Source organism: Salmo trutta, chromosome 34 (genome assembly GCF_901001165.1).
Source record: "Salmo trutta chromosome 34, fSalTru1.1, whole genome shotgun sequence".
NCBI classification, from domain to species: Eukaryota; Metazoa; Chordata; class Actinopteri; order Salmoniformes; family Salmonidae; genus Salmo; species Salmo trutta.
This window is the reverse complement of record NC_042990.1, coordinates 8781133-8799210: the sequence shown is the minus strand read 5'-3', so window position 1 is coordinate 8799210 and position 18078 is coordinate 8781133. Positions and strand designations below refer to the sequence as shown.

Below are 18078 nucleotides of genomic sequence, written 5' to 3'. Positions count from 1 at the left end.
AACACATACAGCACATCCACAATGAGTGAGAGGCGGGATGGAGGGATGGAGCAAACCAGGGAGGGAGGGACGGAAGGAAGGGGGAGTGCAAGGAGAGGGGGAAATGTAAGGCACAAGGGAGGAAGAGAGAGGTATGGAGGTTGGTCGTTTTTGGAGGGATGAAAAGAGAGGGATGCATAGAGAGGAGGAGTGGATGATATGGTCCATTAGGGAAGGGATGGGAGGTGGAGAAACAATACATTGTGTTAGATCAATGACATGCACACACTCTGGACAAGCGATATCGAAAGCAGCAACAATCAGCTTCGCCCTCAGCGATAATCAATGGTGGCTCATGATTTATGAAATTTGGTGTTATGAGAGAGCAACTATTGAAATAAAATGTGAATGTTACTTATGGAAATAGAAATAGAAAAAGCGAGTTGTATGTAACCATTTTTTTTTTTACTACAAGCGTAGCAAGAAGCTGTGTAGTTTAGCAAATACCTACTACTACTACTACTACTACTACCACCACCACCACCACCACCATTTCTTGGAGCTCAAGAATAAGTTCTCTTCCATTCCTTTTATGGAAATTAGCAAAAAGTGCCACAACAGTTCCAAGTAGAGTCCAGTACGCCATCCTAGTTTGAGCATTGGTCCCAGAAATACCACTACACTACACCCAATGGCTAATACCACACCACCCTCTAGTGGAAGAGGAGTGGAACTGCACAATGAACTCATGCCATTAGCAGCTAGCTTGTATGTATGGCATCCAGATTAGGAAATCTGAAGACTCCAAATATGGATACAACACGGCTTATGGCATCCATATAAAGGATGCCGTAGTTCGGTTGTATTGAGGCAGCAGTCGGCAGACACAAGCTTCGACACCCGACGCCCTTTCGAGCTACGAACCGATTTCAAATTCACTTTACAAAACCATACCTGCGCAGACTGAGACACAGCCTCATCCAGGGTGGTGGCGCGACCCTTGACGACCTCCTTGATGGCCACGTAGCGTTTCTCGGCGTCGCTGTAGCGCTTCCTCACTGTGGCCCCCTCCTGGTGACTCAGAGCGGCCAGCTGGGGGCCGATCTTCAGCAGCTTGTCGATGTGGGGCTTGTGCTCCGCTATGGACTCCCTCAGGAGCTGGAGGGATGGACGGAGAAAGAAAGAAAGGAGAGGCAGAATGAGTGGAGAATAAGGAAGGAGGGAGATGGATAGTGCGATTGAAAGAGTGGTAGAGTTCGAGTACCACACAGACAGAGAGGGGGAAATGAAGGTAAATGCTAAAAAGTAGAAGTGCTAGGAACTCATTCGACATGATACATCTTTTCACGAGGACATTAGTTCAAACACAGTGCTTATAGCCTACTCCCATCCCACTACTCCCTCTCCTCCCCCCATCACTCTCTCCTCACCCTCATCTGCTCCTGTTGTAGACGCAGGGCCTCAGTGTCGATGGCGGGTGGGGGCAGCTGTGCGATAAGTGTCTCCGTCTCCCCCAGCCAGGGCTCCAGGTCCTCCTGGGTCTCCCAGAAACGGGCCACCAGGACCTGGGCCTGCTCCAAAGCTGAGAAACGCTCCTGGTGCTGCTGGCTCACCGCCTCGTAGCGGGCAGACAGTGAGTCAGTCTTCTCCTGAGGAGAGAGTGGGGAGGAAAAGGGGTTAGAATGGTTCACATTTGGTAACTAGGCAAAAATGACTGGAATATTTCCTATTTTGTGTACTATTGTTGTTCCGTTTTACTTCAAGCACAAAATACAAGAGTATTTGCCTACTTATATATATTTATACGTGCTTCTACGCTTGCTGTTTGGGGTTTTAGGCTGGGTTTCTGTACAGCACTTTTGAGATATCAGCTGATGTAAGAAGGGCTTTATAAATACATTTCATTTGATTTGATTTATATATCGAGCCCAAAACACAATACTCCCCTCCTTGTTTATAATATTTAACAATATTATAATAAATGTCCATCATGTCATTTGATTTTCCTGTGAATTAACTTTTCTTGAATTGGCCATTGCTTATATGTTACAAAAGTCCTCTTGGGCTGTTTGGAAGCCTTTTACCCTTCTCTCGAACTCCCTGCATTTCTCTGTCCTCTTTCACTCTCCCCAAACCCTCTCCCCTTCCCCTTCATCCATCTCTCCTCACCACCAGAGCGTCTCTCTGCTGGTCGCTGCAGGTCTCCAGGATGTCGTCCCTGGTGTGGAGTAGCTGGTCCACGGTGTCTTTGTGTCGGATGATGTCGATATTGAAGGCCCTCTGGACCTGTAGCTGGGCCACGGTGACGTCAGGCTCCAGACTCAGAGGACCCAGGGAGGAGAGCTTCCTGTCCGTCTCCCCAGCCCAGGTCAGCTCCGCGTCCACCGCCTCCTCATACTGAGGCACAGAGAGATGCACACAGTTAGCACCGGCACACTCAGCCTCCCCATACTGACTGAGAAAATGATGCGTTATTTAGCATTCATAGTAGCGTTAGCTGGTTAGCATGACACGCAGCCTCCTCCCGCCAAGAGAAGACCAGAGGGAAATGCCACAACATTCATCCTTTTGTTGACAACGGGCACAGAAACCTCATGGATGACTTCTACACACCATAGAGCCAGAGAACAAAGACATGAAAATAAAAACTATTCAAATCATGAACTTCTACAATTAGCCCTACCTTTAGCTATCAACACCATCATGCACTGTAAATATGAACCCTGAATGCACTCAGAAGCCAGTGCTCAATGAAGTACTAATGGTGTACCCCTTATCATTACATTTTGTCACATTGCAGTACCTGTTGTGACCTCTGGATGGCAGCCTGTACCAGCTTTACCCGCTGGGTGATGGTCTCGGCCGCCGTTCGGTAGCGCTGGTTGGCGTCCGCCACTAGGCGGTCCAGACCCTCGCGGGCACGCCAGGGCACCAGGTCTAAGAGGGCATTGCCCACCTCGTTGACCGTGTCCAAAACCAGACGTTTCTCCGCTGACACACACTTCAGCTCCTGGGAGACACAACAGATTGAGTATCTTCAACTCAAGATATAAGTCCTACTTAAGCTACAGTTGGGGAATAAGGAATTATTTAAGAAACAATGGGTATGTCATTCATTGAAATGACCACTGAACATCTGGAAATATCGCAGACTGTAAATCTATTCACACAGAATATGTTATATATTCACAGCATATATGTGTAATAAACTGTTAAGAAAACCTTCTGTCTGTCCTGATAGGCCGGCGTGGCGTCGGGCTCCATGACGTTGAGCTCCGCCTCCACCTTGTCCAGCCATTGGTTGAGGTCGTCGTGGGCGCTGGCGAATCGCGTGCTCAGCTGCAGGGCCTGCTCCAGTGTGCGGAGGGCTTTGCTGCTCCCGCCCGTCATCTCAGCGTAGCGAGACTTGATACCGTCCAGCTTCTCCTGGATCAGCAGAACCTCCTCACCTACAGGGGTAAAACAACAGACCAAGAGTCAGTGGAATACAGGCTCCGTGGTTACCATATGCCTTTATAAAGACAGGTCCAGGAACAGTTCTGGCTATTTGGCTGGTGATGGAGATGGTTAGAAGCGGGCTACTGGAGAGCTGGTCCAGAATCAGGGAAGGGAGAATCCGTAGTATCCAGAGTTCCAGGTTGTACTGTACCTGTGGTTTGCTTGAGCAGGGCCTGTCCGTTCTTGATGGCCTGGTCAACCTGCTTCTTCCTGCTCACTATCTCTTCATTCAGAGACTGATGGGTGAAGGGGAGAGAAAATAGAATGAACATCCTAGAGAGAGTCATTCATAGTGCTACTCAATGTCTAGATAGTACTAGCCAATCCAATACTCCCTTTGGTAGTGCCCTACCACTGTGTGTTAATGAATAGCGACTCCCTCTCCAAACCACAGTATCGTACCAGTGTGTGCTTGTGCTGCTGGGTGAGGACGCCCGGCTGGTAGCTCTGCACCGACACCTGTCCCAGCCGCTGGCCCACCTCAGCCAGCCAGTTGAGCACCTCCACCTCATCCTCCCCAAACAGCTGGGCATTGGCCAGGGCCTGCTCCAGCATGACGGCCCTGCGTTGGCACCAATCACTGAGCTCCGAGTGGCCTAGCCGCACCGCCCCCACGCGCTCCCCCAGCCAATCGCGGTCAGCCGCGCAGCTGAGGGGCGCCAATGATTGCCCTAGGGCCTGGAGGCGGTCGACCTCGGCTCCTCTAGAGGAGACGGCCTCTTGGACGGCCTGGGGTGGTGTGTGTGGAGAGGGTGATGAGGGGAGGGGGGGGGGTGAAGGAGAGAGGAGGGAGCAGGGAGAACAGAACAACAAATAAAAGAAAATGAGAGCATACAGATGAGAAATCATAAGGAATGGCCATGAATCATATGGAATGGCCATGAATCATATGGAATGGCCATGAATCATAAGGAATGGCCATGAATCATATGGAATGGCCATGAATCATAAGGAATGGCCATGAATCATATGGAATGGCCATGAATCATAAGGAATGGCCATGAATCATAAGGAATGGCCATGAATCATATGGAATGGCCATGAATCATAAGGAATGGCCATGAATCATAAGGAATGGCCATGAATGCTAAATATACATGAAAACTTACATGAACGACAACATAAAATCATGAAAAAAAAAGGTTCAATGAAATATAATACTGAAATCATAACAAATCATATCAAAAACGATGAGGGGAAAATGGTTGAGCTTGGGGTTCCCTTTCTCTCGCTCTCATTGGACAGTAACCAGTTGGTCAGTCTGGCACCATCCTCTTCTCTCCCTAGTTTCATTCCAGGGACTTAAACACAACCCATGTATGGCGAGGGACACGTTACCTTGTGACACCGTCATCCACGTTACCTTGTGTTTCGTAATCTGCTGGGTGATCTTGGAAGTCTGGGTTCCCATGGGCTCGGCGGTGCTCAGGCGTCTCTCGGTGGCACTCAGCCACTCTCCTAGAGGCTCCACCGCCTCATGGAACTGGAGCGCCAGCGTCTGCAGCTCCTCCAACTGGCACTGCCTGCAGCGGGGAGAGGAGGAGGGAGAGTGCGTTTGGGTCGCCTTCGTATATCAATGTCTCATCGTGGATCCAAATAAGCAGCCCGATGTGATAGTCAGGAATGTGTGGGTTGTGTATGGAAGTAGCGGTAATGCATAGGTAGGCTAGTGTGTGTTTGGGTCCACGCGTGTGTAAGAGTCTTCAAATGTGGTGTTGAGTGTGTATGTATTCTCTGACTGGGGCGCATGTACATGATTGGAGGAGGACAGGTTCTATCAATTCCTATGTGTAGCGCGTCCATGCAATAAGTTACGTTACCTTGCCCTGGCTTTCTCCAGCAGCTCGCCCCATCTCTCTCCCAGACTCTCCAGCTGCTTCTGGATCTTGTCTCTGTCCTGTGTCTCGGCCGTGGCTGCGATCCTCTCTCCCTCTCCCTGGATCATCTGGAAAGTGGCTCTGCGGTCGTCCAGCAGTCTTTGTAACAGCTGGAAAACGAGATACACCGAAGGTCCGTTCAACACCACAAAAAAATACCAACTCTCATAATGTTTGTTCTGTATGTATGCTAGGGTTAGGGGTATATTCCAGACCAGAAGAGTCGCTGCTTCTAGGATTTCTGCGTTAAGCAGTTGGTAAGATAAGTTAGAACATACTTCACATTCAATACCGCAATGTTTTGCAGTGTTCCTCAACAATACAGTATCTCAAATACCAAGCCACTTGTTTTGAGGACGTTTTCATTGAGTAGTAGTTCAATTTGGCAGTACTTCCCTTTCTGAACCCATTCATAACTGTTCAGTGACGTTGAACGGGCCCCCGGTAAACGCCACTCATCTCCAGTTTGCTCCCCACTGACCCTCACACTGAGGCTCTACTTTCAGTGGCGGATGTAGACACGTATGACTGAGTGGAGTGGCTGAATCCGCCGTGCTCCTCGACACACAAACACGGGAAGTGTGTCAGAAACAGGGAGAGCAGGCATTGTGTTTTTTTTCTGCCTCTCGGTTCCTCTGAAAAACCATTGTTATCCGTCATCTCTGTGAATTGGTGTGTTGTATGCCAACCAGACTGGCAGACTGTCAAATTGGGCTTTTCCTCTGCCAAAAGACCCAGATAATTAGGTGTGTGGGTGTTTCCCCCTTTCATGTGTTAAATGTTTCTATGTGAAAATAAGGACAACTGAATAACACTTATAGCCAATTCTATTATTGTCGACGAATAAATAAAAGTGCAAATATATGAATAAAAGTTGTTATTGAGCTCATTTTACCCAAATCTAGGAACCAGATGTGTCTAATGGCCAGTAAATTCTCAGTCATAATGACTGTGTATATGATAGAGGGAAAAGACTTGGTATTGAAATAAAATATGTCGCTCTCTCCATCTATCATCCCTTTCTCCCCTCACCTTCTGTTCCTGGATCTGGGCCTTGACCACTCTGTATTCGGCCGACGGGGGCTTCTGATTGGCTACCAGCTCCTCTGTGTCACTCAGCCAGCTCAGAAGAGGCTCCAGGGCGTCCTGGAACTTCCCACAATGCAACAGGGCTTCCTGCAACTGGGCAATGCGCTCTGCAACCTGGTCAAGGAACAATTCAGTGAGTGAGGGGGACAATGACTGTTGACATGGACAGGTATACATGCAAAGCCAGAAACCTGATTCCATAGAAACCCATCCTTCCAGTCGCACACGCCAAACTAACACAACACATAAATATGCAAAGGTCAGTCAGACAAGCGCATGCACACACACAAACCAGAGCACAGACATTCCATTACACACAGACAGACAGATAGGCAGACATACCCTCTTGTTGAGGGAGTTCCATCTGAGGTTGGTGGTCTCTAGGTCATGCTCCAGAGCCTGGGTGTCTGTGTGTTTGGCTGCACTCTGGATCAGGCCCTGGCCCACCGCGTTCACGCGCTGCAGCTTGGGTTGAATACTGTCCACCTGCTCCCTCTCCACCGCCTGAGCCAGAGAGAGAAGGGGGGGGGGGAGAGGGAGGGAGGGAGGCAGGAGAGCGAGGGAGAGGGGGAGAGCGAGAGACAGAGATAAAGGGAGGAGGTAGAGAAGAGATATGGAGAGAAAGAGAGAAACAAAGAGAAAGAGAGCGAGAGAAAGAGGGTGAGCAAGGACAAATAGGGAGGGAGGAGAAAGGGATTATAAGGATTAGAGAGCTAGAAAGTAAAGGTGGCTGGAAAAGAGGGATTTGAACACACCCGTCACCTGTCTGGCCACATTACTCATCTAGAGCTGGAGACACGGTATGATGACAATGGGTGTCCAACTCTAAAGAAAACCAGCCCAAAGTCCACCGAGTCAAAGCCTGAAATCAAATACAGGGCTTAAATGCAAAATGGCCGCTTTCCCATAGAGACTACAGGAACTCAAAATTAGCCATTGTGGTTCCCAAATGGTGGAGATGCCAAACCCCGGTGGCCACACACACATAGCCTACAGCCCAGAACTGGAAAACACACACATAAACCAGAAATGGCAAAGCCCAGGTGCCGGGACAAAAAGAGTTGCTCTGAGAACAGCGGGAAGAATGACTGGAAGACAGAAGGACTAGGTGAGCTGTTGACATCGATCCGCCCGACGCGGGCCCCGACGCGGGCCCCGACGCTACAGCACCCGGTGACACAGGAATGCCAAGAAGGACCTCAAATCAAATCGGTCACATACACATATTTAGCAGATGTTATTGCGGTTGTAGAGAAATGCTCAGCCACTCGAGCCACGGCCTGTTCACCCCGTTACCATATAGAAGGTGCATCAAAGCTGGGACTATTAGTCACCACTAGCCGGCCTCCACCCAGTACACTGGCCTGAAGCTTAGCCACTGTTACTAGCCAGCTATCACCCGGTACTCTACCCTGCACCTTTGAGTCTGCTGCCCTATGTACAGAGAGTCATTGAACACTGGTCACATGAATAATGTTTTAATGCAAAATGTGGAAAAAAGTCAAGGGGACTGAGTACATATTTATATTCTGGTCTCTGACATTGCTCGTTCTGATATTTCCTATTTTGGGGGGATTATTTGTGGATTGTTTTGTTTATTTTATTGCTAGGTATTACTGCACTGCTAGAAACACAAGCATTTCACCGCACCTGCGATACCATGTGCAAATCTGTGTATGCAACCAATAAACTTTTTTTTTTGTTCAACCCCTCTCTCTCCCAAATGTTGTGATATCCAATTGGTAGTTACAGGCTTGCCCCATTGCTGCAACTCCGGTACGGACTCGGGAGAGGCGAAGGTAGAGATCCGCACGTCCTCCTAAACACGACCCAGCCAAGCCGAACTGCTTCTTGACACAATGCCCCCTTAACCCGGAAGCCAGCCGCACCAATGTGTCGGAGGAAACACCGTACACCTGGCGACCGTGTCAGCGTGCACTGCGCTCACTAGAGCGCGATGGGACAAGGATATCCCTGCCGGCCAAACCCTCCCCTAACCCGGACGACGCTGGGCCAATTGTGCGCCGCCTCATGGGTCTCCCGGTCGAGGCCGGCTGCAAAACAGCCTGGGATCGAACCAGGATCTGTAGGGACGGAGCTAGCGCTGCGATGCTGTGCCTTAGACCGCTGCGCCACTCGGGAGGCCACTTTCATTTGATTTGAGTTCAATTAAAACGAGGGAGTAGAATACTAACACAAAGTATTTCTCGTAAAGTGCCTCAAACTATTGTTGGCCTCATACTGGCAAAGTAGTACAAAACAGTTAGGTTGCGTTTGTGAGAATGAACAATGGGGAGGGTGAGTTCTATGCTAAATGAATAAGAGCAAGTCATTGTTTTTCTACACCGTATAATTACCTGGCAACGGTTGTGTGGAGGTCTGTCTCTAATTAAAGTGTTTATTGGATTGTGTTCATCTGGAGTAAATATTGTGTGAAAGTGCTGCTTTTCCACACCAGGAGATGACGTGTAGGAGTTTGAAAGAGAACAGGGATGCTAGAATAGAACAAGATGTGTCTTGGATTGTGTGTGTGTGTGTGTGTGCGTGTCACAGCTGTGTTGTGGTGATGGTCCTCCTCCCTGCTTCCAACAGGAAGCCTGACTGCCTCGACAACAATGAGCCTCAGCCATGACCCACTCCACCCTATCCACTCCACCATATCCATATCCTGGACTGTGTCTGTCTGTGGAACGTGTGTGTCTGTGTAATGTGTCTATGTCTGCGTAGTGTGTGGCTGTGTAGTGTGTAGTGTGCCTGTGTAGTGTGTGGCTGTGCAGTGTGCCTGTGTAGTGTGTGGCTGTGCAGTGTGCCTGTGTAGTGTGTAGTGTGTGGCTGTGCAGTGTGCCTGTGTAGTGTGTAGTGTGCCTGTGCAGTGTGCCTGTGTAGTGTGCCTGTGTAGTGTGCCTGTGTAGTGTGTAGTGTGCCTGTGTAGTGTGTGCCTGTGTAGTGTGTGGTGTGCCTGTGTAGTGTGTAGTGTGCCTGTGCAGTGTGCCTGTGTAGTGTGTAGAGTGCCTGTGCAGTGTGCCTGTGTCATGTGTGTCTGTGGCATGTGTAGTGTGTGCCTGTGTAGTGTGCCTGTGTAGTGTGCCTGTGTAGTGTGTAGTGTGCCTGTGTAGTGTGTAGTGTGCCTGTGCAGTGTGCCTGTGTCATGTGTGTCTGTGGCATGTGTAGTGTGTGCCTGTGTAGTGTGTAGTGTGCCTGTGTCATGTCTGTCTGTCTGTGGCATGTGTCGCTGTGTGTCCGCATAATGTGTCTGTGTGATGTCTGTGTGAGTTTGACTGAATGTGTGTGCGTGCATGTCCAGACTCCTATTTTCATCCTTCTCCCCCCCATCCTCCTCCACTCTCTCTCTCTCCCCAGCCAGCTCAAAGCGGTTGACTCCACTAAACCAGAGCTATGGAAAATATCTGGGATGTTTCTCATTCCTCCCCAACTCTCTGAACTATGGCAGTGGCTCAACGAGTCACACACGGTAGCACTCCTCCACTGATCTCCACCACTCTCTCTTCCCCCACCTTCACATTTCCCTCACTTCTGTCACTCACTCATATCCCCTCACTTTCCCCTCCACCTGCACTCCCCCTCCACCCCCGTCCCACACTCCCCCAACATCCCTCCTTTCTCTCTCTTCGCTAAACCACAACCCGACACTGGCTCTCTCACTTCAACCCCAGTTCAGTTAAGACGGAGAAATCATTTCTTCTAAAAATGAGTCCGGCTTCAGGCCAGTTCCACAAGTTGACCTCTTGGCTCAAAAGTAGAAAACAGTACAAATCTCTTTCTACTACTCGTGTGACATCTCACGGTCTCTATCCGTCCTTCATCTCTCTCCACATACACCAAAAACCACAAGGACTCACTAAACCCCGACGTGTAGAACTACCACTTTAAACAGTGTGTGCCTGAGCGTGTGTGTGTTTACTTGGGTACGTGTGTGTGTGCATGGCGCTAACCAGCTATTGCAGTACAGGAGAGAGGCAACAGCAGTCCTCACGGCTGTTGTCCAGAGCATCACTCAGGAACAATCACCATCTTAATCATGACAAATGGGCAACCGCCGGCTAATATAAACAATACCACCAATTCACCTACAGACTGGAACTAACGTCACTGCCAAATCTCGCAAGCACACACACACACTATAGACCTTAATAGCGTGCTTAAGTTGTGGTGCGAACTGTAGTACAAATGACATAGATAACCTTACTGTATTTAGCCAGCGTGTCCAAACGCTACCGAGAAAGACGCAGGGGGATTATTGACTTACATAAATAGGAGTGGGACATATGTGACCACTCTTCTGAGATAACTACAATATCATTGCATTGTTTCCTTTTCAGCAGAACTCGGAGGAGAGAGAGAGGGAGGGAGGATGTATTTTCGCCTGGACTTTGAAATTAGAATATTGCAGTAGGTTACGATGGTCAGACTGGGCAGTGCTGAATCAATCAATCATCAAAGTGGTAGAGAAATATCCCTTTTTGATGATAGATTGCATTTGAAAAGGAACCAAGCTCATTGAACTCGGGACACTGTGGCCAAAACCTCTCTCCGCTCTGCTCTCTCGCCCCCTTTTCTCCCTCCTTTCCATCTGTCTCCTTTTCCCTCCCTCTCCCTCCCTCCCTTTTTCTTCTTTTGCAGGTGCTTCCTGGATGTCTGCTTGTCTTTCAGTGGCATCATTATCATATCAAATATGCCCGTTACCGGATCTGAGCCCACCTGCAGCTTTGTACTCTGTGTTTAAGCATCTCTCCTGTCTGTCGGTCCGTCTTTCTTCCCTATCAGTCTCTGCTGTTTTTCAGTTAATCTTCCAATATAACCATCTGTTCTGACATTGAAGAGAGGACTGTTTCTGTGTTATATTTATATATTTTATTACTTTCCAGTAATTGTATGTCTGTCTGTCCTGTCTTCCTAGCCTTTCAGGATCCGAAGCCTTCATCCAGCTGTCCGTCTTTGTCTCCGAGTGCAAGGACACACAGCCATGCCTTGAAACGATGCCTCCCATTAAAACAAGGCCCTTCTGATTATCTGGCTCTGCCAAGTTAGCCCTCCTTATCATTTTACCACCACGGCCTTTGAGTAATACCAGGTGTTCAGCCATATAGCTCTTTGTTCCCTCACAGAGTGCTCGCTCTTGCACCAAAATCGCGCCATTTCCATTCCAAACCATGTATCACCAACCTTGCCGCTAAAACAATCTACGGTCTATTGTTTATTTGGTTTCCTATCCAAAGTGGACTTTGGCATTGAAGAGGGAGCGACTGGCCATAGCCAAGAGTTCAGCGGCTCAGACCCTGGCACGCCCTCATCTTCTATTTATATTACCCCCAACAACTTTGTCCAGTGTTTGTGTTTTACTGGCAACAGCAACTCTCCCTGCATAGACCCCTACTGTTTACTTCTCACTTCCTTATCTCTAGAACAGTGCGGTCGGACTGTGGAGAGGAGAACGAAAGAGAGGGAGAGAGCGAGGGTCAGCGGAGAGCGAAAAAGGGGAGAGAAAAAGAGGGGAGAATAAGAGAGGGTAAGGGCGAGGGGAGGGAGAAGGAGAGGAAGGGTAGAGAGCGAGAGAAGGAGAGCGAGAAAGAAGAGACGGAGGATGAAAGAGGGCGGGGGAGGATTTTTATGGTTGGGAGATTGCGACCCTGCCAACAGACAGTGATTTTCTTTTCCCCTCAGAAACCTCCTTGTACTACAGTAGACTAACTCTAATCCTCTCCAGTCAAATCCAGGCTGACAGGGCATCTGATTGCATTTAGGGGGGGGGGGGGGCAGAGAGACCGTGACTATGCATAAACCACACAGATAAAATGAGATGAGGATGACTGGGCCGGCCGGCCAGGACCAGGCCAACAGTGTGTGTAGCTGATAGACCCAGTGATTGAATAATAAGAACTGGGAGTCCATCAGAAGTATATCAGCCAGGCAGGGACAAGCACATCCTAGACAGAGAGACAATGTGAGGCAGAGCAGGCCCCAATTTAGGCACGATAGCCTGTCAAACACACTGACCCAGGAAGACACACACACACACACACACACACACACACACACACACACATACATACAGCGCATTCGGAAAGTATTCAGACGCCCCTCACTCATTCCACATTTTGTTACGTTACAGCCTTTTTCTAAAATTGATTAAATTGTTTTCCCCCCCCTGAAATCTACACACACTACCCCATAATGACAAAGCAAAAACAAATTCTGATATTTTTGCAAAAAAAAAAAATAATATCACATCTACATAAGTATTCAGACAATTTACTCAGTAGTTTGTTGAAGATCCTCTCAAGCTCGGTCAGGTTGGATGGGGAGCGTCGCTGCACAGCTATTTTCAAGTCTCTCCAGAGATGTTTTCTCGGGTTCAAGTCCGGGCTCTGGCTGGGCCGCTCAACAACATTTAGAGACTTGTCCCAAAGCCACTCCTGCGTTGTCTTGGCTGTGTGCTTAGGGTCGTTGTCCTGTTGGAAGGTGAACCTTTGCCCCAGTCTGAGGTCCTGAGTACTCTGGAGCAGGTTTTAATCAAGGATCTCTCTGTACTTTGCTCTGTTCATCTTTCCCTTGATCCTGACTAGTCTCCCAGTCCCTGCCGTTGAAAAACATCCCCACAGCATGATGCTGCCACCACCATGCTTCACCATAGGGATGGTGCCAGGTTTCCTCCAGACGTGACGCTTTGCATTCAGGCCAAATAGTTCAATCATGGTTTCATCAGACCAAAGAATTTTGTTTCTCATGGTTTGAGAGTACTTTAGGTGCCTTTGGGCAAACTCCAAGCGGGCTGTCATGTGCCTTTTACTGAGGAGTGTCTTCCATCTGGCCACTCTACCATAAAGGCCTGATTGGTGGAGTGCTGCAGAGATGGTTGTCCTTCTTGAAGGTTCTCCCATCTCCACAGAGGAACTCTTCAGCTCTGTCAGAGTGACCATTGGGTTATATGTCACCTCCCTGACCAAGGCAAATGCTCAGTTTGGCCGGGCGGCCAGCACTAGGAAGAGTCTTGGTGGTTCCAAACTTCTTCCATTTAAGAATGATGGAGGCCACTGTGTTCTTGGGGACCTTCAATGCTGCAGAAATTATTTGGTACCGTTCCCCAGATCTGTGCCTCGACACAATCCGGTCTCGGAGCTCTAGGGACAATTCCTTTGACCTCAAGGCTTGGTTTTTGCTCTGACATGCACTGTCAACTCTGGGACCTTAGACAGGTGGGTGTCTTTCCAAATCATGTCCAATCAATTGAATTTACCACAGGTGGACTCCAATCAAGTTGTAGAAACATCAAGGATGATCAATGGAAAGAGGATGCACCTGAGCACAATTGAGTCTCAGAGCAAAGGGTCTGAATACTTTTGTAAATAAGGTTATCAGTTTTTTATTTTTAATACATTTGCAAAGAATTTGAACCTGTTTTCGCTTTGTCATCAACCTCTATTACTAGCCTGTTCAACCTCTCTTTCGTATCGTCTGAGATCCTCAGACTGGAAAGCTGCCATCACCCTCTTCAAAGGGGGAGACACCCTAGACCCAAACTGTCACAGACCTATATATCTATCCTACCCTGCCTTTCTAAGATCTTCAAAAGCCAGTTAACAAAACAGATCACCGACCATTTTGAATCTGTACCTTCTCCACTATGCAATCTGGTTTCCGAGCTGGTCATGGGTGAACCTCAGCCACGCTCAAGGTCCTAAATGACATCATAACCGCCATCGATAAAAGACAATACTGTGCAGCCGTATTCATCGACCTGGCCAAGGCTTTCGACTCTGTCAATCACCGCATTCTTATCGGCAGACTCAACAGCCTTGGTTTCTCAAATGACTGCCTCGCCTGGTTCACCAACTACTTCTGTCTGTCAAATCAGAGGGCCTGTTGTCCAGACCTCTGGCAGTCTCTGTGGGGGTGCCACAGGGTTCAATTCTCGGGCCGACTCTTTTCTCTGTATACATCAATGATGTCGCTCTTGCTGCTGGTGATTCTCTGATCCACCTCTACGCAGACGACACCATTTCGTATACTTTTTTATTTATTTCACCTTTATTTAACCAGGTAGGCAAGTTGAGAACAAGTTCTCATTTACAATTGCGACCTGGCCAAGATAAAGCAAAGCAAATACTTCTGGCTCATCTTTGGACACTGTGTTAACTAACCTCCAGACGAGCTTCAATGCCATACAACGCTCCTTCCGTGGCCTCCAACTGCTCTTAAATGCAAGTAAAACTAAATGCATGCTCTTCACCCGATCGCTGCCCGCACCTACCCGCCCGTCTAGCATCATGACTCTGGACAGTTCTGACTTAGAACATGAGGACAACGACAAATACCTAGGTGTCTGGTTAGACTGTAAACTCTCCTTCCAGACTCACATTAAGCATCTCCAATCCAAAATTAAATCTAGAATTGGCTTCCCATTTCGCAACAAAGCATCCTTCACTCATGCTGCCAAACATGTCCTCGTAAAACTGACTGTCCTACCGATCCTTGACTTCGGCGATGTCATTTACAAAATAGCCTCCAACACTCTACTCAGCAAATTGGATGCAGTCTATCACAGTGCCATCCGTTTTGTCACCAAAGCCCCATATACTACCCACCTGTATGCTCTCGTTGGCTGGCCCTCGCTTCATACTCGTCGCCAAACCCACTGGCTCTAGGTCATCTACACGTCTTTGCTAGGTAAAGCCCCGCCTCAGCTCACTGGTCACCATAGCAGCACCCAACCGTAGCACGCGCTCCAGCAGGTATATTTCACTGGTCACCCCCAAAGCCAATTCCTCCTTTGGCCACCTTTCCTTCCAATTTTCTGCTGCCAATGACTGGAACGAACTGTAAAAATCAACGAAGCTGGAGACTCTTACCTCCCTCACTAGCTTTAAGCATCAGCTGTCAGAGCAGCGTACAGATCATTGCACCTGTACATAGCCCAACTGTAAATAGCCCACCCAACTACCTCATCCCCATATTGATTTTGTTTTTTTGCTCCTTTGCACCCTTTGTATCTCTACTTGCACATGCATCTTCCGCACATCTATCACTCCCGTGTTTAATTGCTAAATTGTAATTAATTTGCCCTATGGCCTATTTATTGCCTTACCTCCCTAATCTTACTTCATTTGCACACACTGTATATAGACTTTTCTATTGTGTTATTGACTGTACATTTGTTTATTCCATGTGTAACTCTGTGTTGGAGAGGTCGCAGTTGTAAATGAGAAATTTAACCTGGCCTACCTGGTTAAATAAAGGTGAAATAAAAAACACAAATAATTATGGGGTATTGTGTGTAGATTGGTGAGAAAACATTTTTTAAATACATTTTAGAATAAGGCCGTAACGTAACAAAATTTGGAAAAGTGAAGGGGGTCTGAATACTTTCCAAATGCACTGTAAATTCACACAGATAAACAGCACAGAGAGACCAGAATGTAAGAAAGTGGTGGTGGGGACGTGCAAAAACGAAAGCAAGACATGAGAGAGAGAGTAAGTAAAGTCAGACAAATACTGGCCGAATACTCCCGTAGTTTACTCACACGTACAGAACCACACACACAGGAGTCGGAAGAGATTGGAAAAGTACACTGAGGATATGCCGACCCAGAGGGACGCAAGTCACACAACGACTTTGACAAAGGCAAACTACTGGCACAATGGAACACTCGTGAAAGGGTGCAGAGACTGTGTGCTTAACATCCTAATTCAGACTTCGAATTGCTCAATGAAACCACATGGCGTTGACATATAAATTCTAAATTCTTTTAGAAACAGTTGTTGATTACATCTAATAAAGTAATCAAAACCAATAAAGTAAAATCAAAACCAACGTCTGGAAATGTCAATACATTCAGAAGTCTCACTGCATACACAAGTACCGGTCCTTCAAATACTGAACTCGTACACAAGTTATACGATACAGATGGAAGTGTTTACTTCGAAGCCTGTCATCCATGTGACCGTACACAAACATGTGAGGTATGTAAGCACCGTACTGTAAATGTAGACATTTGAAACGGTTTAGTCTGGCTGCTATTTACAGTCGAAGCAAACAGAATATCTGTTTATATGCACGACTCTTAAATAGTGCGCTATAGATCTAAATAAAAGCGCATGCCGGTCTCTAACGCGCCGTTCCGTCTGAAGTACATTCCTCAAACATGCTCCCTCATACACAATCATATAAAACACAGACAACCTAAAGGTACTTTCCATTAAATGGATAGACCCCCATGCGCATCATATTGAAATCATTTAAAGTCCATCTACAGTAGCACAAGCTATTTGTTGCCCCAGACCCTTTTCCACAGCATTTTCCAAGCCGTGTATATATCAACCTCATGCATTTGCAATACTGAAAGGAATTGAGAGCCACTGTGATCACACTGCATCCTATAGTATTATACAAGGAACTATAGATATGAGGAACATGCTGAGCTTGAGAACTTGAGACACTGTACCAAGTAACTACAGACACCACAATACCCTGAAATGTATCCTACCAAGCTGAGAGACTGACCCACTGACTGAAACACTGACCAGCTGTGTCAGTTTCTGTCTGACTGGATCTTGACCTTGACCATTGGTTATTCAACTAAATTAAAGATGGTTGGAAAACAGTTATACCTCAGCCTGGGTCTCTATGTCGGGGCAGGGTGAGGGTGCTCCTCCCTGCTCTGTGGTCTCTGGGCCTAAGGGAGTCTCACAGTCTGACCCTTCAGCCTCTGTTGTGGCCCCTGGGGGCCTCTGGTCTTCCAACTGGCCCTCCCTGAAAAGCCCCTGGAGCAACCCGGATTCCAGCTCCTCCCACTCCCCGTTGGTACAAGGGGGGTCCAAGGCCGAGCCGTCAGACTCCCAGTCACTGTCCCCGGTCATGGATCCAAGGATGAAGTCCACTCCTGACTGGGTACCGTCAGAGTATGAGTCTCCATAGTCCAGCTCCTGGGCGTCCTCGCAAGCGGAGCCTCCGTCAAACACCTGGGGAAGCCGCTCCGGGGCTGCCAAGTAAACAAAGCTGTCGGGGCAAAGGAAGGCCCCGTCGTCTGGCTCAGGGCAGGGTTTGGGGATGGGGCTGGGGGGTGTTGAGGACTCCAGCAGGGAGAGGGGGCAGTCCTGAGGGAACAGGTGTGGCACAGACACAGCCAGGTAAACAAAACTGTCTGTGGCCACAAAGGCATCAGAGTCTTTGCTGTCCAGGCCTGGCCCTCTTGGCTCGTGCTTGACAGGGGACAGTGGTAAGAGTGAAGGGAGGGCAGTGTCTATTTGCTGGGCAGGGGAGTGTGAACGGGGGAGAGAGTCAGAGAACGCTTTGGGGGTGCTTGGCGACCTCGGGTACGCGTCTTGCCCAGACATGTCCAGAGAAGAAGCCTCATCTGCGGGGACAGAGCGGTCCCGCGTCTCTGACGACGGAAGTGTCATTCGCTCAGTGTCAGAGCTCGTCTCCTTGGCAACGTCACTAATCTCTGAGGAGAACAGGGCTTCTTGACTGGAAGTTTGTACATCAACATCCTCTGCAGCAGTAACCCCCATTTCTCCATCTGTGTGGATCGACCCAGGGGATTGGTCCATCCTAGCCTCCTCACTGTCCCAAATCGGGTCAGGTTGCTCACATGCATTCCAGGCTGGCTCCCCCTTC

At 48.4% G+C, this 18078-nt stretch overlaps 1 protein-coding gene across 28 annotated transcripts in view; it reads right to left on the bottom strand.

Moving 5' to 3' along the window:
- The window catches only part of LOC115173472 (microtubule-actin cross-linking factor 1), a 259398-nt gene that overhangs the window by 28180 nt on the left and 213140 nt on the right, over window positions 1–18078 (bottom strand). For 25 of the 28 annotated variants that reach the window (XM_029731573.1, XM_029731575.1, XM_029731576.1 and 22 more), the window contains 11 exons: window positions 6786–6947; window positions 6387–6557; window positions 5298–5464; window positions 4841–5000; window positions 3880–4206; window positions 3629–3713; window positions 3202–3428; window positions 2783–2989; window positions 2149–2376; window positions 1410–1628; window positions 934–1137 (listed from right to left, as the gene is read on the bottom strand). In XM_029731573.1, the coding sequence (XP_029587433.1) occupies window positions 934–1137; window positions 1410–1628; window positions 2149–2376; window positions 2783–2989; window positions 3202–3428; window positions 3629–3713; window positions 3880–4206; window positions 4841–5000; window positions 5298–5464; window positions 6387–6557; window positions 6786–6947 (2157 nt within the window). The remainder of the gene's footprint in view (window positions 1–933; window positions 1138–1409; window positions 1629–2148; window positions 2377–2782; window positions 2990–3201; window positions 3429–3628; window positions 3714–3879; window positions 4207–4840; window positions 5001–5297; window positions 5465–6386; window positions 6558–6785; window positions 6948–18078) is intronic. The other 3 variants (XM_029731580.1, XM_029731571.1, XM_029731572.1) reach the window with 1 other exon arrangement.